The 18,456-nt window shown below is 38.4% G+C and overlaps 1 protein-coding gene across 4 annotated transcripts in view; it reads left to right on the forward strand.

The window, feature by feature from the left end:
• Positions 1–18,456, forward strand: part of UNC80 (unc-80 homolog, NALCN activator) — a 253,679-nt gene that overhangs the window by 13,834 nt on the left and 221,389 nt on the right. For 3 of the 4 annotated variants that reach the window (XM_021075020.1, XM_003133630.5, XM_021075019.1), the window contains exons 1-3: positions 14,057–14,148; positions 15,093–15,141; positions 18,289–18,445. In XM_021075020.1, coding sequence (XP_020930679.1) covers positions 14,057–14,148; positions 15,093–15,141; positions 18,289–18,445 — 298 coding nt within the window. Of the gene's footprint in view, positions 1–13,441; positions 14,149–15,092; positions 15,142–18,288; positions 18,446–18,456 lie in introns of those variants that run through there. The other variant, XM_021075021.1, reaches the window with a different exon arrangement.

The raw sequence follows: 18,456 nt of genomic DNA on the forward strand, positions 1-18,456 counted from the left end.
TTTCCTATATCTCTATGCAGATGTCTAATTATTTCCTTAGCAAAAAATTTCTAGAAGTAGGATTATCGAGTCAAAGGGTATCCAGATTTAGAAAAGCTTTTTAACACATGTAGCAAAATTGCCTCCAGAAATCACATGCTACTTTTATTCCCACAATAGAGGGCTATTTCCCAACTTCATTTTTTTAATCTTTGCCAATTTAATATTTTTATCTTTGCCAGTTTGTTGTATATACATTAGTTTTTCACTTGAAATGCTTTTGATAACAATTGATGAGACACCATTTTCTTAACAAGAAAACACATTAAAAGCAACCAATAATTAAGATCAGAAGTTTGTAAACTTGTTCTAGAAAGAGCCAGATAATAAATATTTTAGGTTTTGTAAGCCCTACCATCTCTGTTTCCTGAATTCTGCTTGGTAATGCAAAAACAACTCAAGGAAATGATCAGCACTGAAATTTGAATTTCACATAATTTTAACATCTCATAATTATTTCATTTTTTTTTCACTAAAAAAAAATGTAGAAAACCATTATAAGCCCACACAGGGGACTGGCTTCAGCCTAGGCTATAGTTGGCAGACTTCAATTTGTGTAGATATAATGTGATTACATGTGACTCATGCTGCCTGATTTTCACACAATAAAGGCAGAAGAGGAGGCAGCACAGGTGGGGGTCAACTGGTTAAAGAAATTGGTGCTCTTTGCTTTTAAGAGCTGCACTCTTCCACAGTCCAAAACAGCTTCAAATCCTGCTCTATAATCTACTACCAGTGCGGACTTTAGCAAGTTAGCCTCTCTGTCAGCTTTTCCTCACCTATAATCAAGTTGGAATCACCCACATGGTGCCCTTAATTCATGTGAAAGCAGATAACAGCCAACATTCTACAGTGTTCTGGAAAATTCACACATGAAGTGTTGTATTCATATATTGGATACATGAGTTGAAATGGGCAGCCAAGCTGATAAATATTCATGGCAGTTGCCTTGTATTGCCTTCCTTACAATAGTAATTAACCTGACATTTTGGTCCATTGAAGTAATTACTCCTCTGCATTCATCTGGTGCTTTTGGATTTACTAGGCATTTTCCACATTTTATTTATTTCATCTTTAATCCTATGAAGTATATACACTTGCTACACTTTCCATAGAGAATGAAAAATTAAGTAATGTTGCAAGATTATACAGAAGACTGCTAACTAATGAAAGAATTATGGTTGAACGCAGGTCTCCTAACCCAAGTCCAATCTTCTCTTTTCTGCACCCAGATAAGTCCTCTCATGGCTGAAAAGACTAGGCAGCTGTCTTTTCTGCTGCCCCCTTATCCTGAAGCTGTCACACATGGCCTTACTCTCACGGAGATTCAAATTGGGTCTGCCCCCTCCACCTATAGTTCCTGCTGTCATAAATAGTCACAGTTTAGAACATGACATTTCTCCTCCCAACTCCATCACAGTTGACAGAATCACTAAGGACTCTGTGAGTCAAAGACAGCTAAATCCCATGAGGAGGAATGGAGAGGGGTGGGCTCTCCCACAGAACATAGCCAACTCACACTAACTAGGGAGCTATAGCCATAATATCGGTGTGGTCCTTGTCCCCACCTAGTTCCTGCTCAGTAAGCCTTAGACACAACGTCTATGTCTATGAGAGGTCTCCTTATAACATCCGCCTCTGTTTAAGGTAGTATGAATAAGTCTGTTTCTTCCAACAAAATAAGCTCGAAATTGAACGCACTGGTTGATCCATGGAGCATTTTTTTTTTTAATTTTTAATTTTTTAAATTTTTTATTTTTTTTCCCAATCACAATTTTTCCATGGAGCATTTTGCTATTTCCTTCCTACAATATGTAAAGACCTATATATACCTCTCCACATAAAAAGCTACATATCTATATAATGTTGGGCACATTTTAAAAGTATGATCAAAAAATGGGCAAAGTGGGTTTTGAATTATTTCTCTTGGGAGGAAGAACATTAATTATTACTAGCCATGAAATTTATTTTGGATGAGGCCTATTTCATGATCAAATCTTGATCAAAGACTTGAAAGTAGAAATTAGAGGATTGTATTTTCTTCTATGGCATTTGTTTCTGTTTTTCCTGGTGATAATATTCTACTTTCTTGGTTAATCCTATTTATATGGCAGTTGGAATTGTTTACTTCTGTGTTTAAGATTTTTTTGTGTAGTCACCTTTACATAATTGTCATCTTGTGCTTTAATGTATTCGGTTTTCCCCTCTGGCCTGAGCTACTTGCCTGTTTTCTAATATACATGTATTTTGATATCAGCTGGATTAGAGCTCAGGGGCTCTTCCTCTAGTTTGCTCCCTAGACTCACCTGCAAAGTTTTGTAAAAATATTTAGAAGCTTTCTCCTCCGCAACGATTCTGATTCAATTGATCAGGGATGGAAACCAGATAATATATTTTTTAAGCTCCTCGTACAATTCTAATCACCAGGATTAAAACCAATGATTTCAAGAAATCTATCAAACCTCTTCTAGAATCCAATTAGTGCTAGGGTTGATAAATGTAGTTTATTTCTTGATCAGATAAGAGGATATTGATTCAGATGCACAACACTGTGGATCAGGAAACAGGAAAACGAGCTGAGTTTTGATATATCTGTAGCTCAGAGGTGCAGCGTGAAAGCAACAGTACACAGAGGGTCTTGTGCAGGCTTATTTGACCTCAGTTGTACTAATAGGAATAATTATGCTGAAAATAAGGAAAAATTAAATTACCCTATCCGTGGTTATTGCTTACCTTTTCAAAAGGGAAAACTATGAGCTGCCAAGTGAATGGTGAATTGTAAATCAAGTTGCAAATGTTTCTGCAGATCAAATTTGCTCCTCTGGGGAGTCAGTGCTACCCAAGGTGGTAATGCTGGGATACAGTTGGGATGCAGGAAATAATTGTTGTACTCCCAGTGCAACAGAGAAAGCGCTCTCTGCCGGGGGCAGGACAGGGTTTGGGGTTTGTGCTGCTGCCACATGACTGGGTCTTGGGCAGACACCCAACCTGGAAGAGGGCACATGTGCTGGAGAGCAGAGGAAATGGGTAAAGTGGCAACACAGCAGGGAGAAGTGTTACAGTGACACTCTTTCTCCTTGATTATGTCCAAAGAAGTCCAGCATCCCTAGTCTCCTCTCACACAAGAGCTCATTATCACATATTGCCGGGCACAGGAATTAAGGTATTTCTGAAATTTCAGTCAGCTACACAGAAACTTGTCATCCATAAGAAAATGTCAATAGCTGACTTAAGGGCAGATAGTGCATTTTCTACATTTTAAAAGGACATGCTTTCTAAAATAAACAATTTTATTTTTTCTTAATTGGCTCCTATGCAGAAATGGCTTAGACTCTAGGAAAATAGGAATCTCTTCTTTCTTTTAACAGTAGTGGTATAAAGAAAGGCTTTTTAAAATATTTTTTCCCTTATGCTTCAGAAGGAAAATTAAATTGAAGGGTAGTTTTCTAAAGGGCTGTTCAGCATTTCTACCTTAATAAAAGAAAGCTTTCTTCATCATATTACAGCCTAATATAAAGTGGAAATATCTACACCTTCATTATAATATGACAAATGGTGTAAAATAAGAAAGCCTGAGAATCAAAAACATTTCAAGCCGTACCAGTGTTAAACGAAAACGAATACACAGTGACTCAGCAAATATAGCTTCTTGCATCGTGATGATTTCCTATCCTTTCAACAAAAAAACATGTAACTGTTTGTAAAACTTGAAACAAAAATAGGCTTTAAGGGATTAGAGTCTTCCAAAAATTCAATATACTTATTTCTTCCTATCTTCTTAAATCTATAGAAGAAAAAGTGTTTTGTACTGCTGAAGCAGAGCATTCAGAAAAGGGATAGGAATCAGCTGGCATGAGTTAAATTGAAGGGTAGTTTTCTGAGGGACTGTTCAGTTAACGGAGATCTGACCTATTAAGCGACTGACCATTCATGTGTTAACATTTCCAATAAGTGACTCCTAAAGCAATGTCAGGAGCTAGCACTCACCCCCATCCTCTGCAGGCATCAGCCAGCGACAATGCGTCACTTCACCCTGGGCTTGAGGGATGTGTTTACTAACAAGCCCTAACAAGATACCAAGTGGCAAAGAAAAAAAATTAAATGTAAATAAATGCTCTAGCCGTCTTCTCCACCTGACTGCAAGGTTTATATAATGTCAGCTCTGATGATTACCAGAATTGTTGTTTGTCTATCTTCGTTGTGGATTGTGATATTGAGACAAAATAAGACAACTAAGCAACAGAAGAACTCATTAAAAGCCTAAAAGGCTATGGTATCATGTCCAAAGAATAATGCTAATGATGGGGGTAGAACAGGCACTCTTCCAAGTGCTTTACTTATATCATGGACATTTTAAAAGATGTCTGCAAATTCTGACACTCCACCCATTGAGAGGTGGAATCTATGTTGCTAACTCTCCACTCTGGAGGAATCTTAGTGACTTATGACCAATGGACTGCTGCAGAAATATTGCTACCTGGCTTGTGAGGCTAGATCAAAAAGGACTAGGCAGCTTCCACCTGGTTCTCTCAGGATGAGCTCTCTGGGTGAAGTGAGCTGTAAAAAATCCAACTACACAGAGACTGACACTCAGGAGAGGCCGTGTATATTTGCTCCAGTGGATAGCCTGAGATGAACTCCCAGCTGCCAGGCAGCATCAGCTATCAGCCATGTAAGTGAGCCATCCTGGGCATACAGACAATTCACGTCTTCAAATAACTACAGTCCCAAATCACAACCAACTGTAACTGCATGAGAGACTCTAAATGATAGCTACCCTGCTGAGATTTCCCAAATTCCTAACTCACGAATCACGAGCCCAATAAAATGGTGGTTTTATGCCACAAAGATTTAGACTAATTGTCTGTTATGCAACAGTTGGATCCAGAAAATATATTGACTCATTTAATAATCCCCACAACAGGGAGTTCCTGTCGTGGCTCAGTGGTTAACGAATCCAACTAGGAACCATGAGGTTGAGGGTTCAGTCCCTGGCCTCACTCAGTGGGATAAGGATCTGGCTCTGCCATGAGCTGTGGTGTAGTTTGCAGACGGGGCTCAGATCTGGTGTTGCTGTGGCTCTGGCATAGGCCGGTGGGTACAGCTCCAATTAGACCCCTAGCCTGGGAACCTCCATATGCCACGGATGTGGCCCTAGGCAAGACAGAAAGACCAAAAAAAAAAAAAAAAAAAAAAAATCCCCACAACGGCCTTACAAAGTGGCTGTCTTTATTATTCTCATTTTTTGGGTGAAGATATTGACTCCCAGAGATGTTAAGGGGCTTTTTCAGTTTTACATGACTTGTGAGCAGCAGTGCTAGTATTTGAACTCAGGAAGAGAGGTTCCAGGGTCCTTGCTTTTCCTCACCAGTTTCTGGAGCCAGTGACCACTTGTTCCAGCTCCAGCCTCTCCTGCAGAGACCAATATTGTGTGGACTTTTGTCAACTTCCCCTTGCCTGATGACCTTGCCACATAAGCTACTAGAAACCCAGAAATTCCTTCTGATGCTGAGGCATGAGATGCTGCAAGATGCTCTCTGCACCCGCATGTACATGTCCAGGAAGGGAAGGAACTAATTAATGAAGGAACTAATACCCCATAGAGCAAACCAAACCTCCAGAAAAAAATGTTCTCCTTTTCTCTTTTATACTGACTTGAGAAGCAGTTATTCTGAGAAACAGGTTCTGAAACAACCGTTTCCAGATAAAGCAATCACTTGTCTTTGATACAAAGTAGCTTGGTAGTGTACCATCCTTTTAGCTTTGCCTCCTTTCATAACTTCTCTATTTTCAGTTCACTTCTACCCCATTGAATTACATTCCCTAATAAGAAGTAATACAGAAACTGTTTTAAGCCCTGTTTTCTGGAAAGCTTGGGTCAAGATAATAGTCAAACACATGTTCATTAAATTATTATGCCTAATATACATAGCAGTGTTTTGTGTATTTTAAACTTTTTAAATATATGGTATTATATCATAAGATGATTCCTCAAGTTATTATGTTCACTCAACACTGTATTTTGGAAAATCTCCCACATTGATACATGGAGCTCTAATCTATACATGTTAAATGCTACATATTATTCCATTGTGTAAATATATGATAAATGATTTATCTGTTCTCCTGTACATGGATATGCATAGGATGATTAGAATTCAATACTAAAATGTTATTATGGTGATAATTGTTCTTATTTTTTTGTGTGTATATACGGTACATCCTCAAGTCTACTTCAGCAATTGTTGGATTGAAGTGTACACGTATTTCAATTTTCCTAGATTTTGCCAAATTAGTCTCCAAAATTGTTTATAAGTTCTCATTGACAATTCTACATATTTTTTGACAAAACTTAGTATTATCAGACTTTTTAGAAGACTTTATTTTTAGAGCAGTTTTAGGTTTGCAACAAAATTGAGAGACAGGTACAGAGATTTTGCCTTTATCCCCTGCCCCAACACGTGCATAGCCTTTCCCATTATCCATATCCATACATTTTTTAAATTAATGAGCCTACACTGATACATTGTAATCACCAAAATTCCAGTTCACTTTACAATTCACTCTTGATATACATTCTATGGGTTTGGACAAATGTATAATGACATGGGTCCCTCATTATACCATCACATGGAGTATTTTCACTGCCTGAAAAATTCTCTGTGTTCCATCTGTGTTGACCTCTCTTTCCTCACTAACCTCTGGCAGCAGCTGATCTTTTTATTATCTCTATAGTTTTGCCTTTTTCAGAATGTCATACAATTGGAATCATACACCTTATAGCATTTTCAAATTGGCTTCTTCCAATTAGTAATATGTATTTAAGCTCCTCCATGTCTTTTCATACCTTAATAGCTGATTTCATTTTATTGCTGAATAATGATCCATTTTCTGGATGTACCTCGGTTTATCCATTCACCTATCGAAAGGTAACACAGTTGCTTCCAGGTTTTGGAAGTTACAAACAAAACTGCCAAAAATATCTGTATGGCTATTTGTGTAAGTATCAAGGAATGTGATTGCTGAATCTTATGGTAAAAATATATTTTGTCTAAGAAACTGCCATTCTGTCTTCCAAAGCGGTTGTATTATTTTGCATTCCCACCAGCAACGTATAAGAGTTTCTTTTGTTCCCCATCCTCACTTGGTGTGGTCAGTGTTTTGGATCTGGGCCTATTAAGGTGTATAGTGGCATCTCATAGCTGTTTTAATTTGCATTTCCATGATGATGTATGATGTGAAGCCTTATTACGTTATTTGACATTTGTCTACCTTTTTAGTGAGGTGTCAGAGTCTTTGGTACATTTTTACACAGAATTGTTTGTTATCTCATTGTTGAGTTTTAAGAGTGCTTTGCATGTTTTGGATAACAGTCCTCTATCGGATGTCTTTTGCAAATAGTTTCTTCCAATTTGTGATTCATCTTATCATACTCCTGATGTTATCTTTCACAGAAGTTTTCCATTGTGATAAAGTCCAGTTTCTTTCTTTCATGGATTGTGCTTTGGCATTTTACCTAAAACATAATTTTATTGCCACAAAAATGTGTTTTATTGCCGTACCCAGGGTTATCAAGGTTTTCCTCTATGTCATCTTCTAGGAGTTTTACACTTCCATGTTTTACATTTAGGTCTTTGAACCATTTTGAGCTAATTTTTGTGAAAGATGTAAGGTCTGTGTCTAAATTCGTTTCTTTGCCTGTGGATGTCCAGTTGTTCCAGCACCATTTGTTGAAGAAATTATCTTTGCTCCTTGTATTGCCCTTAACTCCTTTTCAAAGATCAATAACTATATTTATATGTGACTGTTTCTAGGGTCTTTATTCTGTCCTATTGATCTATTATTTCCCCAATACCACATTATCTTGATTACTGTAGCTTTATAATAACTCTTAAAATTGAGTTTGGTCAGTCCTCCAAGTTTTTTTCTTCTTTAATAATTGCATTGGCTATTCTAGGTCTTCTGCCTCTCCATACGAACCTTAAAATCAGGTTGTCACTATCCACAAAATAACTGACTGGGATTTTTATTTGGATTGCATTGAAGCAATCTATTGATCAATTTTGGAAGAAAGGACATCTTGATAATACTGGGTATAAAGTTAAATAAGTATAACCTCTCACCTCAAGCTCCAAAACCATAACATTTTTGTATTCATCATACACTTTGTCTGATAGTCACAGGACAACAGCATTCATGCTTCACCTGCAAATTCTAGCGGATTGCTGTAGAGTAACATTGGACTTTTGTCAAAACTGTTTTTATTAACTACCATAAGTGTTTATATTACTACTAATTCTCATATCCTTATATAGCATTCTGGATTCTCCTTACTGAGACAATCTTTTTCCAAAATCCAGGCAGAATTCTCCTCTGCTCAGTTTATTTGCAAAGAATGTTTATTTATATACTCATCTGGCAACTTGGCACCTGGCCACTATCAAAATTTGTCCTTCCATTTAAAAGAGAGAATAACCTTCAAGGCTGACACACATTTAGCTACATCTGTCTGGATCTTCTTGAAGTCTCCTTTCACTTGCTTCCTAAAGCCCAGTAGTCTGTTTCCCCTTCTGACTCAAAGGCATTCCATCACTGGTCCCATCTTTAGACCAGCTCCACATCCAAATCAGAGTCTCACATAGGGAGATGATAATATCATGCAGTAATTCTCATGGAGCTGGTTCATTGAACTGACCAGATTAACCAGATTCATTCAGTTCGTAGCTTTCTTCCAACAGTGTTCATCTCATATATGTATGCATATATACACAAACACACACATTAAAGAAGGCAATGTGGAAGAAAGCATTTAGAGAAGGCAGGTTTTTCTCCCAAAAGTCAAAAAATATTTGGAAGCTTTCGGTGGGGTATGAGAAGTAAACCATCATGATGATCTTAATTCTTCACTAAAATAGTTTTTTGAAAATAGATCTTTACAGTGCTTATTATAGATTTGTTTCCACTCCCACATGACTCATTGTCTTAAGGGCATTTGGGAATGGAAAGGGCCATTAGCTCCTCATCTCCTACCATCAAGAGAGAAGTTCTTTCATGTGTCCTTTAGTAGCTCTCATTTACATGATTCATAGCACTTCTCCCAAACCCTCACAACTTTACAATACTCTAGTAATTGCAGTAGAAAGTTGGGGGTAGAACTTCGAAGCCAGACTACGAAAGTTCTTTGCCCTTACTGTGTAACCTCAGGCAGGTTACATGACCTTTCTGTATCTTTGATTGATACATTTAAAACAAACCTCGAGTATTTTTCTGGCAAATACCCTACTTTTTCCCTACAAAATGTCACTTTTTAAAAATGGCCTCATCGATTATTTCACAGCTTACATAGGCCATCAAGTCTGAACTCTCTCATATTCTTGCTCTTCCTCTTTTCCTTCTAATTTAGCCTCTACTGTTCTTCCTTTTTATATCCCATCTTAGGTTTATTCCTCCACCAAAGAATGATGAATCCAGCTATGCTCCAGAACCTTGTTAATTATTCTCTCTTAAATATTCTCAACATTTCCTTCTAAAATGACCCTTTAAATCTTGTCCATAAATATGTCCAAATCTCTTTATTTTTTAAGAAAAGTCCATAGTACTGACACATTGACAGTCTATTACAAAGCTACTCAGTCCTAAAATGCAATCCAGCGATTGAACTCCTAGATATTTTACCAAATGAGTTGAAAACTTATGTCTACACAAAAAAACTGCACACAAAATGTTTGTAGCATCTGTATTCATAATTATTAAAGATTGAAAGCAACCAAGATATACCTCAATAAATGAATGGATAAACCAACTGTGGTATATACATACAAATGCAATCTTACTCAGCCATAAAAAGAAATGAGCTATCAAGTTACAAAAGACATGAAGGAAACAAATGTTAAGTGAAAGATGCTAGTCTGAAAAAAACTATATACTGTATTACTCAACTATATGACATTATGGAAAGGTAAAACTATAGAGACAGTGAAAAGATTAGAGGTTGCCATGGGGTTGGAGGAGTGGGGAGGGATTAGGATGTGGAGCAGAGAGAATTTTTAGAGCACGAATCTACTTCATGTGATATAATGGTGGATAAATGACATTATTTGGAAAAACTCATACAATTCTACTATAGAAAGAGTAAACTCTAATGGAAACTATAGATTTAGTTAATAATAATGAATCAAATTGGCTCATTAATAATTACAAAGATACCACCCCAATGCAAGTTTTTAAAGGGGAAATTGTGGGCTGGAAAGAGAGAATATATGAGAACTTTCTATATGTTCTGTTTAATTTTTCTTTAAACTAAAGCTGCTTCTGAGAAATAAAATCTATTAATGATCATTTTTTTTAACCTAAAGAAAGTTTATATAAATTTTTTCACCACAGCACTTAGGTTAGTTTTGGATTGAATAACTTGAAGTAGATGTTCATCAGGGGGGCAGGAATCTTGGGGGTCCTCTTAGAATTCTACCTACCTTACTGTCCTGTCCTATGTCGTCACCTCTGAAAAACATCTTTTGTGACAAAACACTCTTCTCTTTCCATATATTGACCTGAATTATTTTATCTTCTTTCATGGTTTCAACTAGCTTTTACACAGTGTCAATTGATCTGTCCTACCTTATTAATTCTTCTGAGCTTCATGTCCATATTCTTAGCTGCCTCTTCAGGATCCATTGGAATTTCCAGTAAATTCTCAAGGAAAACTCATTAATGCTCTCCCCCTCCCCCACCAAATATGCACAAAGTAAGAACACGATTCCCCTCGCCAATATTTTCTCTTCGAATGAGATCATCATTACTCAGTTGCTCAAAATAAAAAATTTAGAGCTTTGGTTGATGTTTATTAAAGGTTTAGATCAGGGACTCTTTTAATTCCTCACAAGTATTAACAATAATCTTCACATCTCTATGGAGAAGGTACTCTTACTTGAAAAGCATAGTGAAGAACCTTTCCCAGAGTATTATAATCTAATCTGAGGTAGAGCCAGAATCAAAACTGACTGACTCAAGACCTAAACTTTTAACAACCGTGCTATTTCTCTTTCCCCATGCCCACTTTGTTAAGTCCTATTTATTTTGCCTCTGCAAGATCACTCAAGTCACCTCCTTATCTCTAGCTCTGCTGTCACGTCCTTAGTTTAGAATCTCATAGGATATTTTTCTAATCTTCAGACTGAGGTTTCCATCTAAAACTTTTGCCTATTTCAAAAAACCTCTACATTTCAATCAGATCAATAACTTGGAAATGAACATAAAGTTTTTATTGCCCAGCTTAAAGTCTTCTATTCAGATTTTGTAGCCTTCCATGTAAAACATTTCTCCATCTGATTTCTGCCCACATTTTCTCCTTTGTCCCTTTGTTCATAAGTGAGTTTGTATTATATCTCCCATAGTACCTTTTTCTTTATCTGTCTTCCCTTCAGTACCATGAGTTTCTTATGAGCAGAAATCCATATAGATTAGTGCTTGGCAAAGAAAACATACTCAATAGATATGCATTAAATCAACACTTTAGAACCTATCTTGCCTTGTTTCAAGATTCACATTAAAAGATGACTTAAAGAAGAGCAAAACTTGAGCCAGCTTGTACTCAGAATTTTAGCCCTGCCGTGGTAGCTTTGAGATTCTAGTCAAATGGGCTACATGATACTAATGCAGAAGCCTAAAGACATTTAGAAACATATAGAAACATAAGAAATAAAAAAACAGCTCAAGAAAACCCAGTGAAGATCCAAACACTGAGAAATCATGTTTCTTAATGATTAAATCTAAGTTTGATCCACTGAGATATATTACTTCTCTCAAGAGTAAAATACCTTTGACAACATTAAGTAAAATTGTGAGTGATGGCAGTTAAAGCAAGAAAGAAGAAATACTGAAAAGTTAGCTTTGGAAGTTCCCGTTGTGGCTCAGTGGTAACGAGCCTGACTAGTATCCATGAGGACGTGGGTTTAATCCCTGGCCTCGCTCAGTGGGTTGGGGATCTGGCATTGCTGTGAGCTGTGGTGTATGTTGCAGATGCAGCTTGGATGCCACGTTGCTGTGGCTGTGGTATAGGCTGACAGCTGTAGGTCCAATTTGACCCCTAGCTAGGGAACTTCCTTATGCTACAGGTGCAAACCTAAAAAGAAAAAAAAGTTAGCTTCAAGGAACATTGATAAAGAATAGCTTTGAGAAGAGAACATTGATAAAGAATAGCTTTGAGAAGAAGTAGCAAACATATGTTATTTCTCTATGCTGTTTACATAGCAGACAGCACTAAGCAATAACAGTAGTCCTTTCTTGCAATATATGGGCATTAGCTCCGTAATTGGTCTAATAGCCAGGCCCTACCAATTGATCTGAGTTGGCATGAGAAAGAAAACTATTTACCATCTAGCTTATAGAAAAGAGCTTTGTGCAGACAATCATGAGAACTTGCTTCTTCTTTGAGCTGCACCATTAACCAGCTAGGAAATTATTTCTTAAGCCTAGGCCTCATCACCCTTATCAGTAAAATTTGGAAGTAGAGGTGAACTATCTCAGAGTTTCCTTTGTGTGTCCTAGCCCTAGATATTTATAATCATAAGCAATGGAAAGCATCTATGAATGACTGAAAAAGCATAACTATCACATAATTCTAAGAAATGAAGTTACTCATGGAAGTTATAAAACCTAATTTTTTCCTCCTGACGGAGCTGCTGATACTAATTATAAGATTCTTTGTCCAATGGTGGTGAAAAAGAATAGTGGTTAAAAATATGACTTTAAGAAATTAAACGAAGAATTTATTTCTGGACTGAAAATACCAATACATACCATATAGTTCTCTCTCTATGCAATAGACACACATGTAGTTAATTATAAAGAAAATATTTCTATCCATTGAGCTCAGGCCCTGGGGTCTCTAATTCTCCATTTCATTCATTGGTCACACCAATATCTTTGTTCAAAATGGCACATGACTCTATTCATTGGCAAGAATTTGGATCCACAGCAATATGTATATATTTTTTTACTTAGACTGTTCCATTTAACTTGCCCCTGCTTGTTTTACTGCCAGATAAAACATCTAACAATAATCTACTTATAAACTATAGTACAGGGCTTTGACTATGACAAGTGAAATAAAATGACTGGTTTCAGTGCAGTGAACAGGATCACCCACATGCAGTAATAGGCAATGATAAACTGAATGATTCAAATGTTCTTTCTCAAGTCATAATTAACAAATACCCACAACTGGTTAGTTTGGAACTAGTTCTGCTTTGGCAAAACAAGCATGGTTACTTTCTTGTGATTGCCATTTTAAAATAAATTCCCATATCACAAAACTTTTTAGCTTTCTCTGACTTGCCAAGGTGCTTCCTTCCTGGTTTATACTTCTAATAATTTTCATGTGTTCCTTCTGCTAAATCCCCAGGGTGGAGTCCTGACCTCCTTGCTAGAGGTGCGAATGATGCCAAGGATAGTGACTGCTCTGCGGTTCCCCAGAGCTCCTCCTCCCCGGACGGTGACAGTTCTTCAGAGGCCGATAACGTTGGGAAGCAGGACAGGGGACACTCCTGGGGTGCAGCTCCTAGGGGAGGAAGGCAAATCCTGGGGGCTGAAAAAAGCCACGCAAGGAACCTACATGCGATGTGGAGCTTAGACCCTTTTGGCCGTCCCTCTGCTGCTCAACCTGGCCCCAGCTCTTGCCTCCCGCCGGTCTGTCCGGCGCGGGCCGCTGTCCACAGTGGGAGGTGCTGAAAGCAAGGAGCGGGCGCGGGGGCGGCGAGGCGGACAGCTCCTCCGAGCGCCCCCCTCCTCGCTCCTCGGCTCCTCCAGCCCTCCCCTCCTCCCGCAGCCATGTTCCACGCACGGGGAGGGGCGGGGGAAGGGGAGAGGGACGCGGGATCAGGGCGGAGAGAGCCTGCTCTGCCTCGGGGAAGGAGGGGATGAGAGTTGGGGAGAGCAGCGGGAGGAGGAGGAGGAAGCGGCGGCGGCTAGCGAGGAGCCAGCACTGGGTCCTGCAGTAGGACTCCCAGGAGCCACCATCATGGTGAAGAGGAAGAGCTCCGAGGGCCAGGAGCAAGACAGCGGTCGCGGCATCCCCTTGCCCATCCAGACCTTCCTGTGGCGGCAAACAAGGTGAGGGGCGCAGAGGACGCACCGCGGGCCACCCTGGGCTGGGGGCGCTCCTGGGGCCGTCCGAGTCGTCGCTGCTGCCACTGCTGCTGAGGCCGCACCACAGCTTGCAGCTCCCTCTCTGGGGCTGGAAAACAAGCCCTCTACATCCGCTTGAAAACACGCATTTAAAAAATATTTCAGGGAAGTTTGACGACAAGCAGATTGGCTACTGTAGAATAAATATATACATTATTTAGGGGGTAGAAGGGCAGAGAGCCTAGGAAGAGGGGGCGGGGAACTAGGGAAGATAATTATGACTGGTTGTGCTCCTGTGTCCAATTTCCCCTCCATCTCCTGCTGTAATTCCAGCCCGGTGACCTGTTGTTTTTCCAGCTCCTGTTTGTCGAATATCTGCTGTGCCCACTTGTTAACCATTTTTGCTCAGATTCAGTCAGTGTAATCTTTCTGATTTAAGCCTCTGAGAAGAATAATTTTTGATAAGGATTTTTTTTTTCCTGGAAAAAACTGACACCTATTCCAATAAACAGGAAACAAGATTTCCATTATTATTATTATTATTATTATTTAGAGATTTATCAGATAAGCAATTAGATTCTGAAAGTCATAACCCACGAGCTGTGTTCATTTTTCTGGCTTTAATATGACTGCACCCATGAGTAATGCAACACTTCTGACCATTGGCGATTTAGAATCTGATTAGGTAAAAAAGTCTTCAGAATAAGAGTGGATACAGAAAACATGGAGATCCACGGCTTTTTCATATATGTAATTACACGTGTAAAAGTAAATGTCATCAGCTGTTCAACACCTGCTCATTAAGGAGCCATAGGGAGGCACGGAATTTGAGTTTCATAGCACTGTGTTGTATTGAGAAATATGTCATAAGGATGCTCTGATAATAATTTTACTTCTGTTTATGACAATTATCTCTATTAATTTTTCAGTGCGTTTTTGAGGCCTAAACTGGGGAAGCAATATGAAGCCTCTTGTGTGGTATGTGATATTCACCAATTTAATGACCATTTCCATATACTGTGTGGTAATTTGAGAGAAAGATATTAAATCATACTGACTGTATATATTAATTCACTCAGCAGATATTATTGAGCACCTACCATGTGCCAGGCATAATTCTACGTGGTAAGATAGAGCAATAATCAGAACAAATTTACATTCTAGTGGGAGGGAAACAGACCACTCACAAGTGAGTAAAATGTATAGCAAGCCAGATGGTGATTGTGCTATGGAGAAAAATTAAAGAAAGGAAATGAGAGAGCATTATGGAGGATTCATATTAGAAGCCATGGATAGATAAGGTTTGCCTGCTAATGTGACCTTTGGACAAAGATTTGAATGAAGGGAGGGAGGAATAGCAGAGGGAGAGCAAGTCTAAAGGCCCTTAGCCCTGAGTGGGGAGAAAGGGAAGGTTGAGAGATAAGAGAGAACCAGGTGGTAGAGGCAAGTATAATAAGTCATATTCTTAACAAAAAACAAGATTTTTATATCATCGAAATTCATAAGAGAGGAGCCTATGAACTATTCAAAGTAATATGCAGTTCTGAACTTTTATGTCTTCCAATTTTTGTGCAAGTCTGAAATGGATGATATGAAATAATTATGAAAATAATGCTATTAATATTTATGCAAAATAGAGTGCATTTGCTCTAAGAATCTAAGGGAATCTCATGCCTTGACAAATTCTCATTTTACAAATTGAGGACAAAAGATGCAAAGCTACAAAGCAAAATTGAAACGGGCTTTTCACAGATTCCATTAAAATTTCAAGCTCGCATAAAGTTCTTTACATTGTATATATTATAACCTAAAATTGGAAGCCTTTTGGATATTGCCATGATATTTGCAAGTGACAGGTAGATGATAAATGACCTAGTAAGGAGCTCTGAAATGTGTTATGGCCACAAACTACTACTGAAGCTAACTGTAAAAATGAAACACCATCCCCCCACAGATACACATATTCAAGTAGGAATTTGCTTTGCTGCATTTCCTGCCCTTCAAAATTGTCACAGGTATTTTTAAAATGTAGCTAACTTTTTGATTTTTAGGGCCACACCCACAGCACATGAAATTTCCCTGGCTAGGGGTCAAATCAGGGCTGCAGCTGCCACAGCCACAGCACTGCCAGATCCGAGCTGTGTCTGTGACCCACACCACAGCTCGTGGCAACACTGGATCCTTAATGCACTGAGTGAGGCCAGGGATCAAACCCACATCTTCTTGGATATTAGTCAGGCTCATAACTGCTGAGCCACAACAGGAACTCCCTAACTGACTTTCTAATGAGGATCTTTGAATGGAATTTGTTGTGTTTAGCTCAGGTTTAAGTAATTTGACATGTGAAATCTCTGAGCCTTCCTCAAACCATGGTTACAATTATACTAGCTTAAAATAACCCTGACTTTTTTTCTGTTCTTGGCAAAGATATGTCTGACATTTTTAATATAGGCACACAATATCAAATAACTACGTCACATTCATAGATATAGATAGATGGAGAGATACAAGTATAGAAAACAATTTCCAAGGTTTAAAATTATAAAAACTTATACCAGTAACATTTAAGAAGAAAATGAGGAGTTCCCGTTGTGGTACAGCAGAAACGAATCTGACTAGGAGCCATGAGGTTGCGGGTTCAATCCCTGGCCTCGCTCAGTGGGTTAAGGATCTGGTGTTGCTGTGAGCTGTGATGTAGGTCGCAGACATGGCTCGGATCTGGCGTTGCTGTGGCTGTGGCTGGCAGCTGTAGCTCCAATTGGACCCCTCGCCTGGGAACCTCCATATGCCATGGGTGTGGGCCTAAAAGGACAAAAGACAAAAAAAAAAAAGGAAGAAAATGAAGTCAAGTGTCTAAAGCTTGCTGATATTATAAAATGTATAACTCCTCTTAAAATATATTCATCAGGACTGAAATAAATTCCTTACAATTTTCTGATGTCTAACATACTCATCCTTTACTTAATGAATAGATACCTGAAGGCTAAGAAATTTAAAAATATTTGGATCTGCCTTTACCTAGTTTCTTAAGAAAACCCCAAAGACTGCTTCTCTGACTGAACTCCTTGCCAAATATTAGCATGTCTCAAACATTAGCATGCCTTTCATTATGAAAGTGAATTTATTTTTTCTTGAGTCAAAGGTAAATAGCTCTCTTTGGAGAATCTCTGTATTAAGCCATATATTTTCCTCAGGGATCCTAATAATTTAAATTACAGTTTGAGCCCTTGAGACTTGTATTATGATCACTCTAGAGAACATAATTCTCTAGCCCATTTGGGGCATTAGGTAGCAATCAGGTACTGGTCATACAAGTCAAATGTTTATTAATTTATTCTATACTTTCCCCAACAGCTTATAGTGATATCCCCCTTCACTTTCAAAAAACAAAACAAAACAAAACAACAAAAAAAAACCCCCAAAACTAAGTAGGTTAAACTTGCTGTAGAGGGTGGAGCTTCACTTGCTCAAAGTATCCCCGGCCAGGATAGAAGATTTCATAAACCAAAGCAAAAATGGCTTATTTCCCTCCCCTCTCCTTCCCGTCTTCTCTACCTCCTTTTCTTTCTTTATTTAATGTATTAAGTATCCTTATGGTTCCAGACATTAGGTTAAGGAGTGTCCTTTGCCAAGTCATTGCTAGGGACATGGAAAAACTCTGAGACCCCAAAACAGCCCTCTTGAGAGAGTTGTATCTTATTTAACACTTGTACATCCACATAAATTCTGTTTCTCAAGACCACTTTCACAAAAGACACTTCACTTTGGTCTGCAATGGTGATAGCCCCTTTGGATACCCCAATAGCATTTTGTAAAATATTGCATCCAAAAATTTCATAAGGTTAAATGTGTTGTCATACTCTTTTTGATGGGTGCTTCTTTTGGCGGAAATAAAAAAACATGTAATAATTCAAGCCCTATGCTTTGGATCAAAAACTTGGAAATGGGTAGACAATAGGAAATTATCACTGACTTATTACATGTCAACCTATGCAATGAAATGCAATGTGAGCTTACTCTTAAGAATTTGGTTTTATGATTTGCATCTTTTAGGGAATTGTTTTCTGTTTTTTTCACCCATCTGAATCTTCAATTTATTTTTCTTTTTTTCTTTTGTGCCTACAGTCCTTTGAACGAGTTTTGGTAGAAAACAAGCTTCATGGCCTCTCTCCAGCCCTCTCTGAAGCCATCCAGAGCATTTCCCGATGGGAACTGGTACAAGCTGCTTTGCCTCATGTCCTCCATTGCACTGCAACCCTCCTGTCAAACAGGAACAAGCTAGGTTGGTGCTCC

Source organism: Sus scrofa, chromosome 15, assembly GCF_000003025.6.
Source record: "Sus scrofa isolate TJ Tabasco breed Duroc chromosome 15, Sscrofa11.1, whole genome shotgun sequence".
In the NCBI taxonomy this organism is placed as follows: domain Eukaryota; kingdom Metazoa; phylum Chordata; class Mammalia; order Artiodactyla; family Suidae; genus Sus; species Sus scrofa.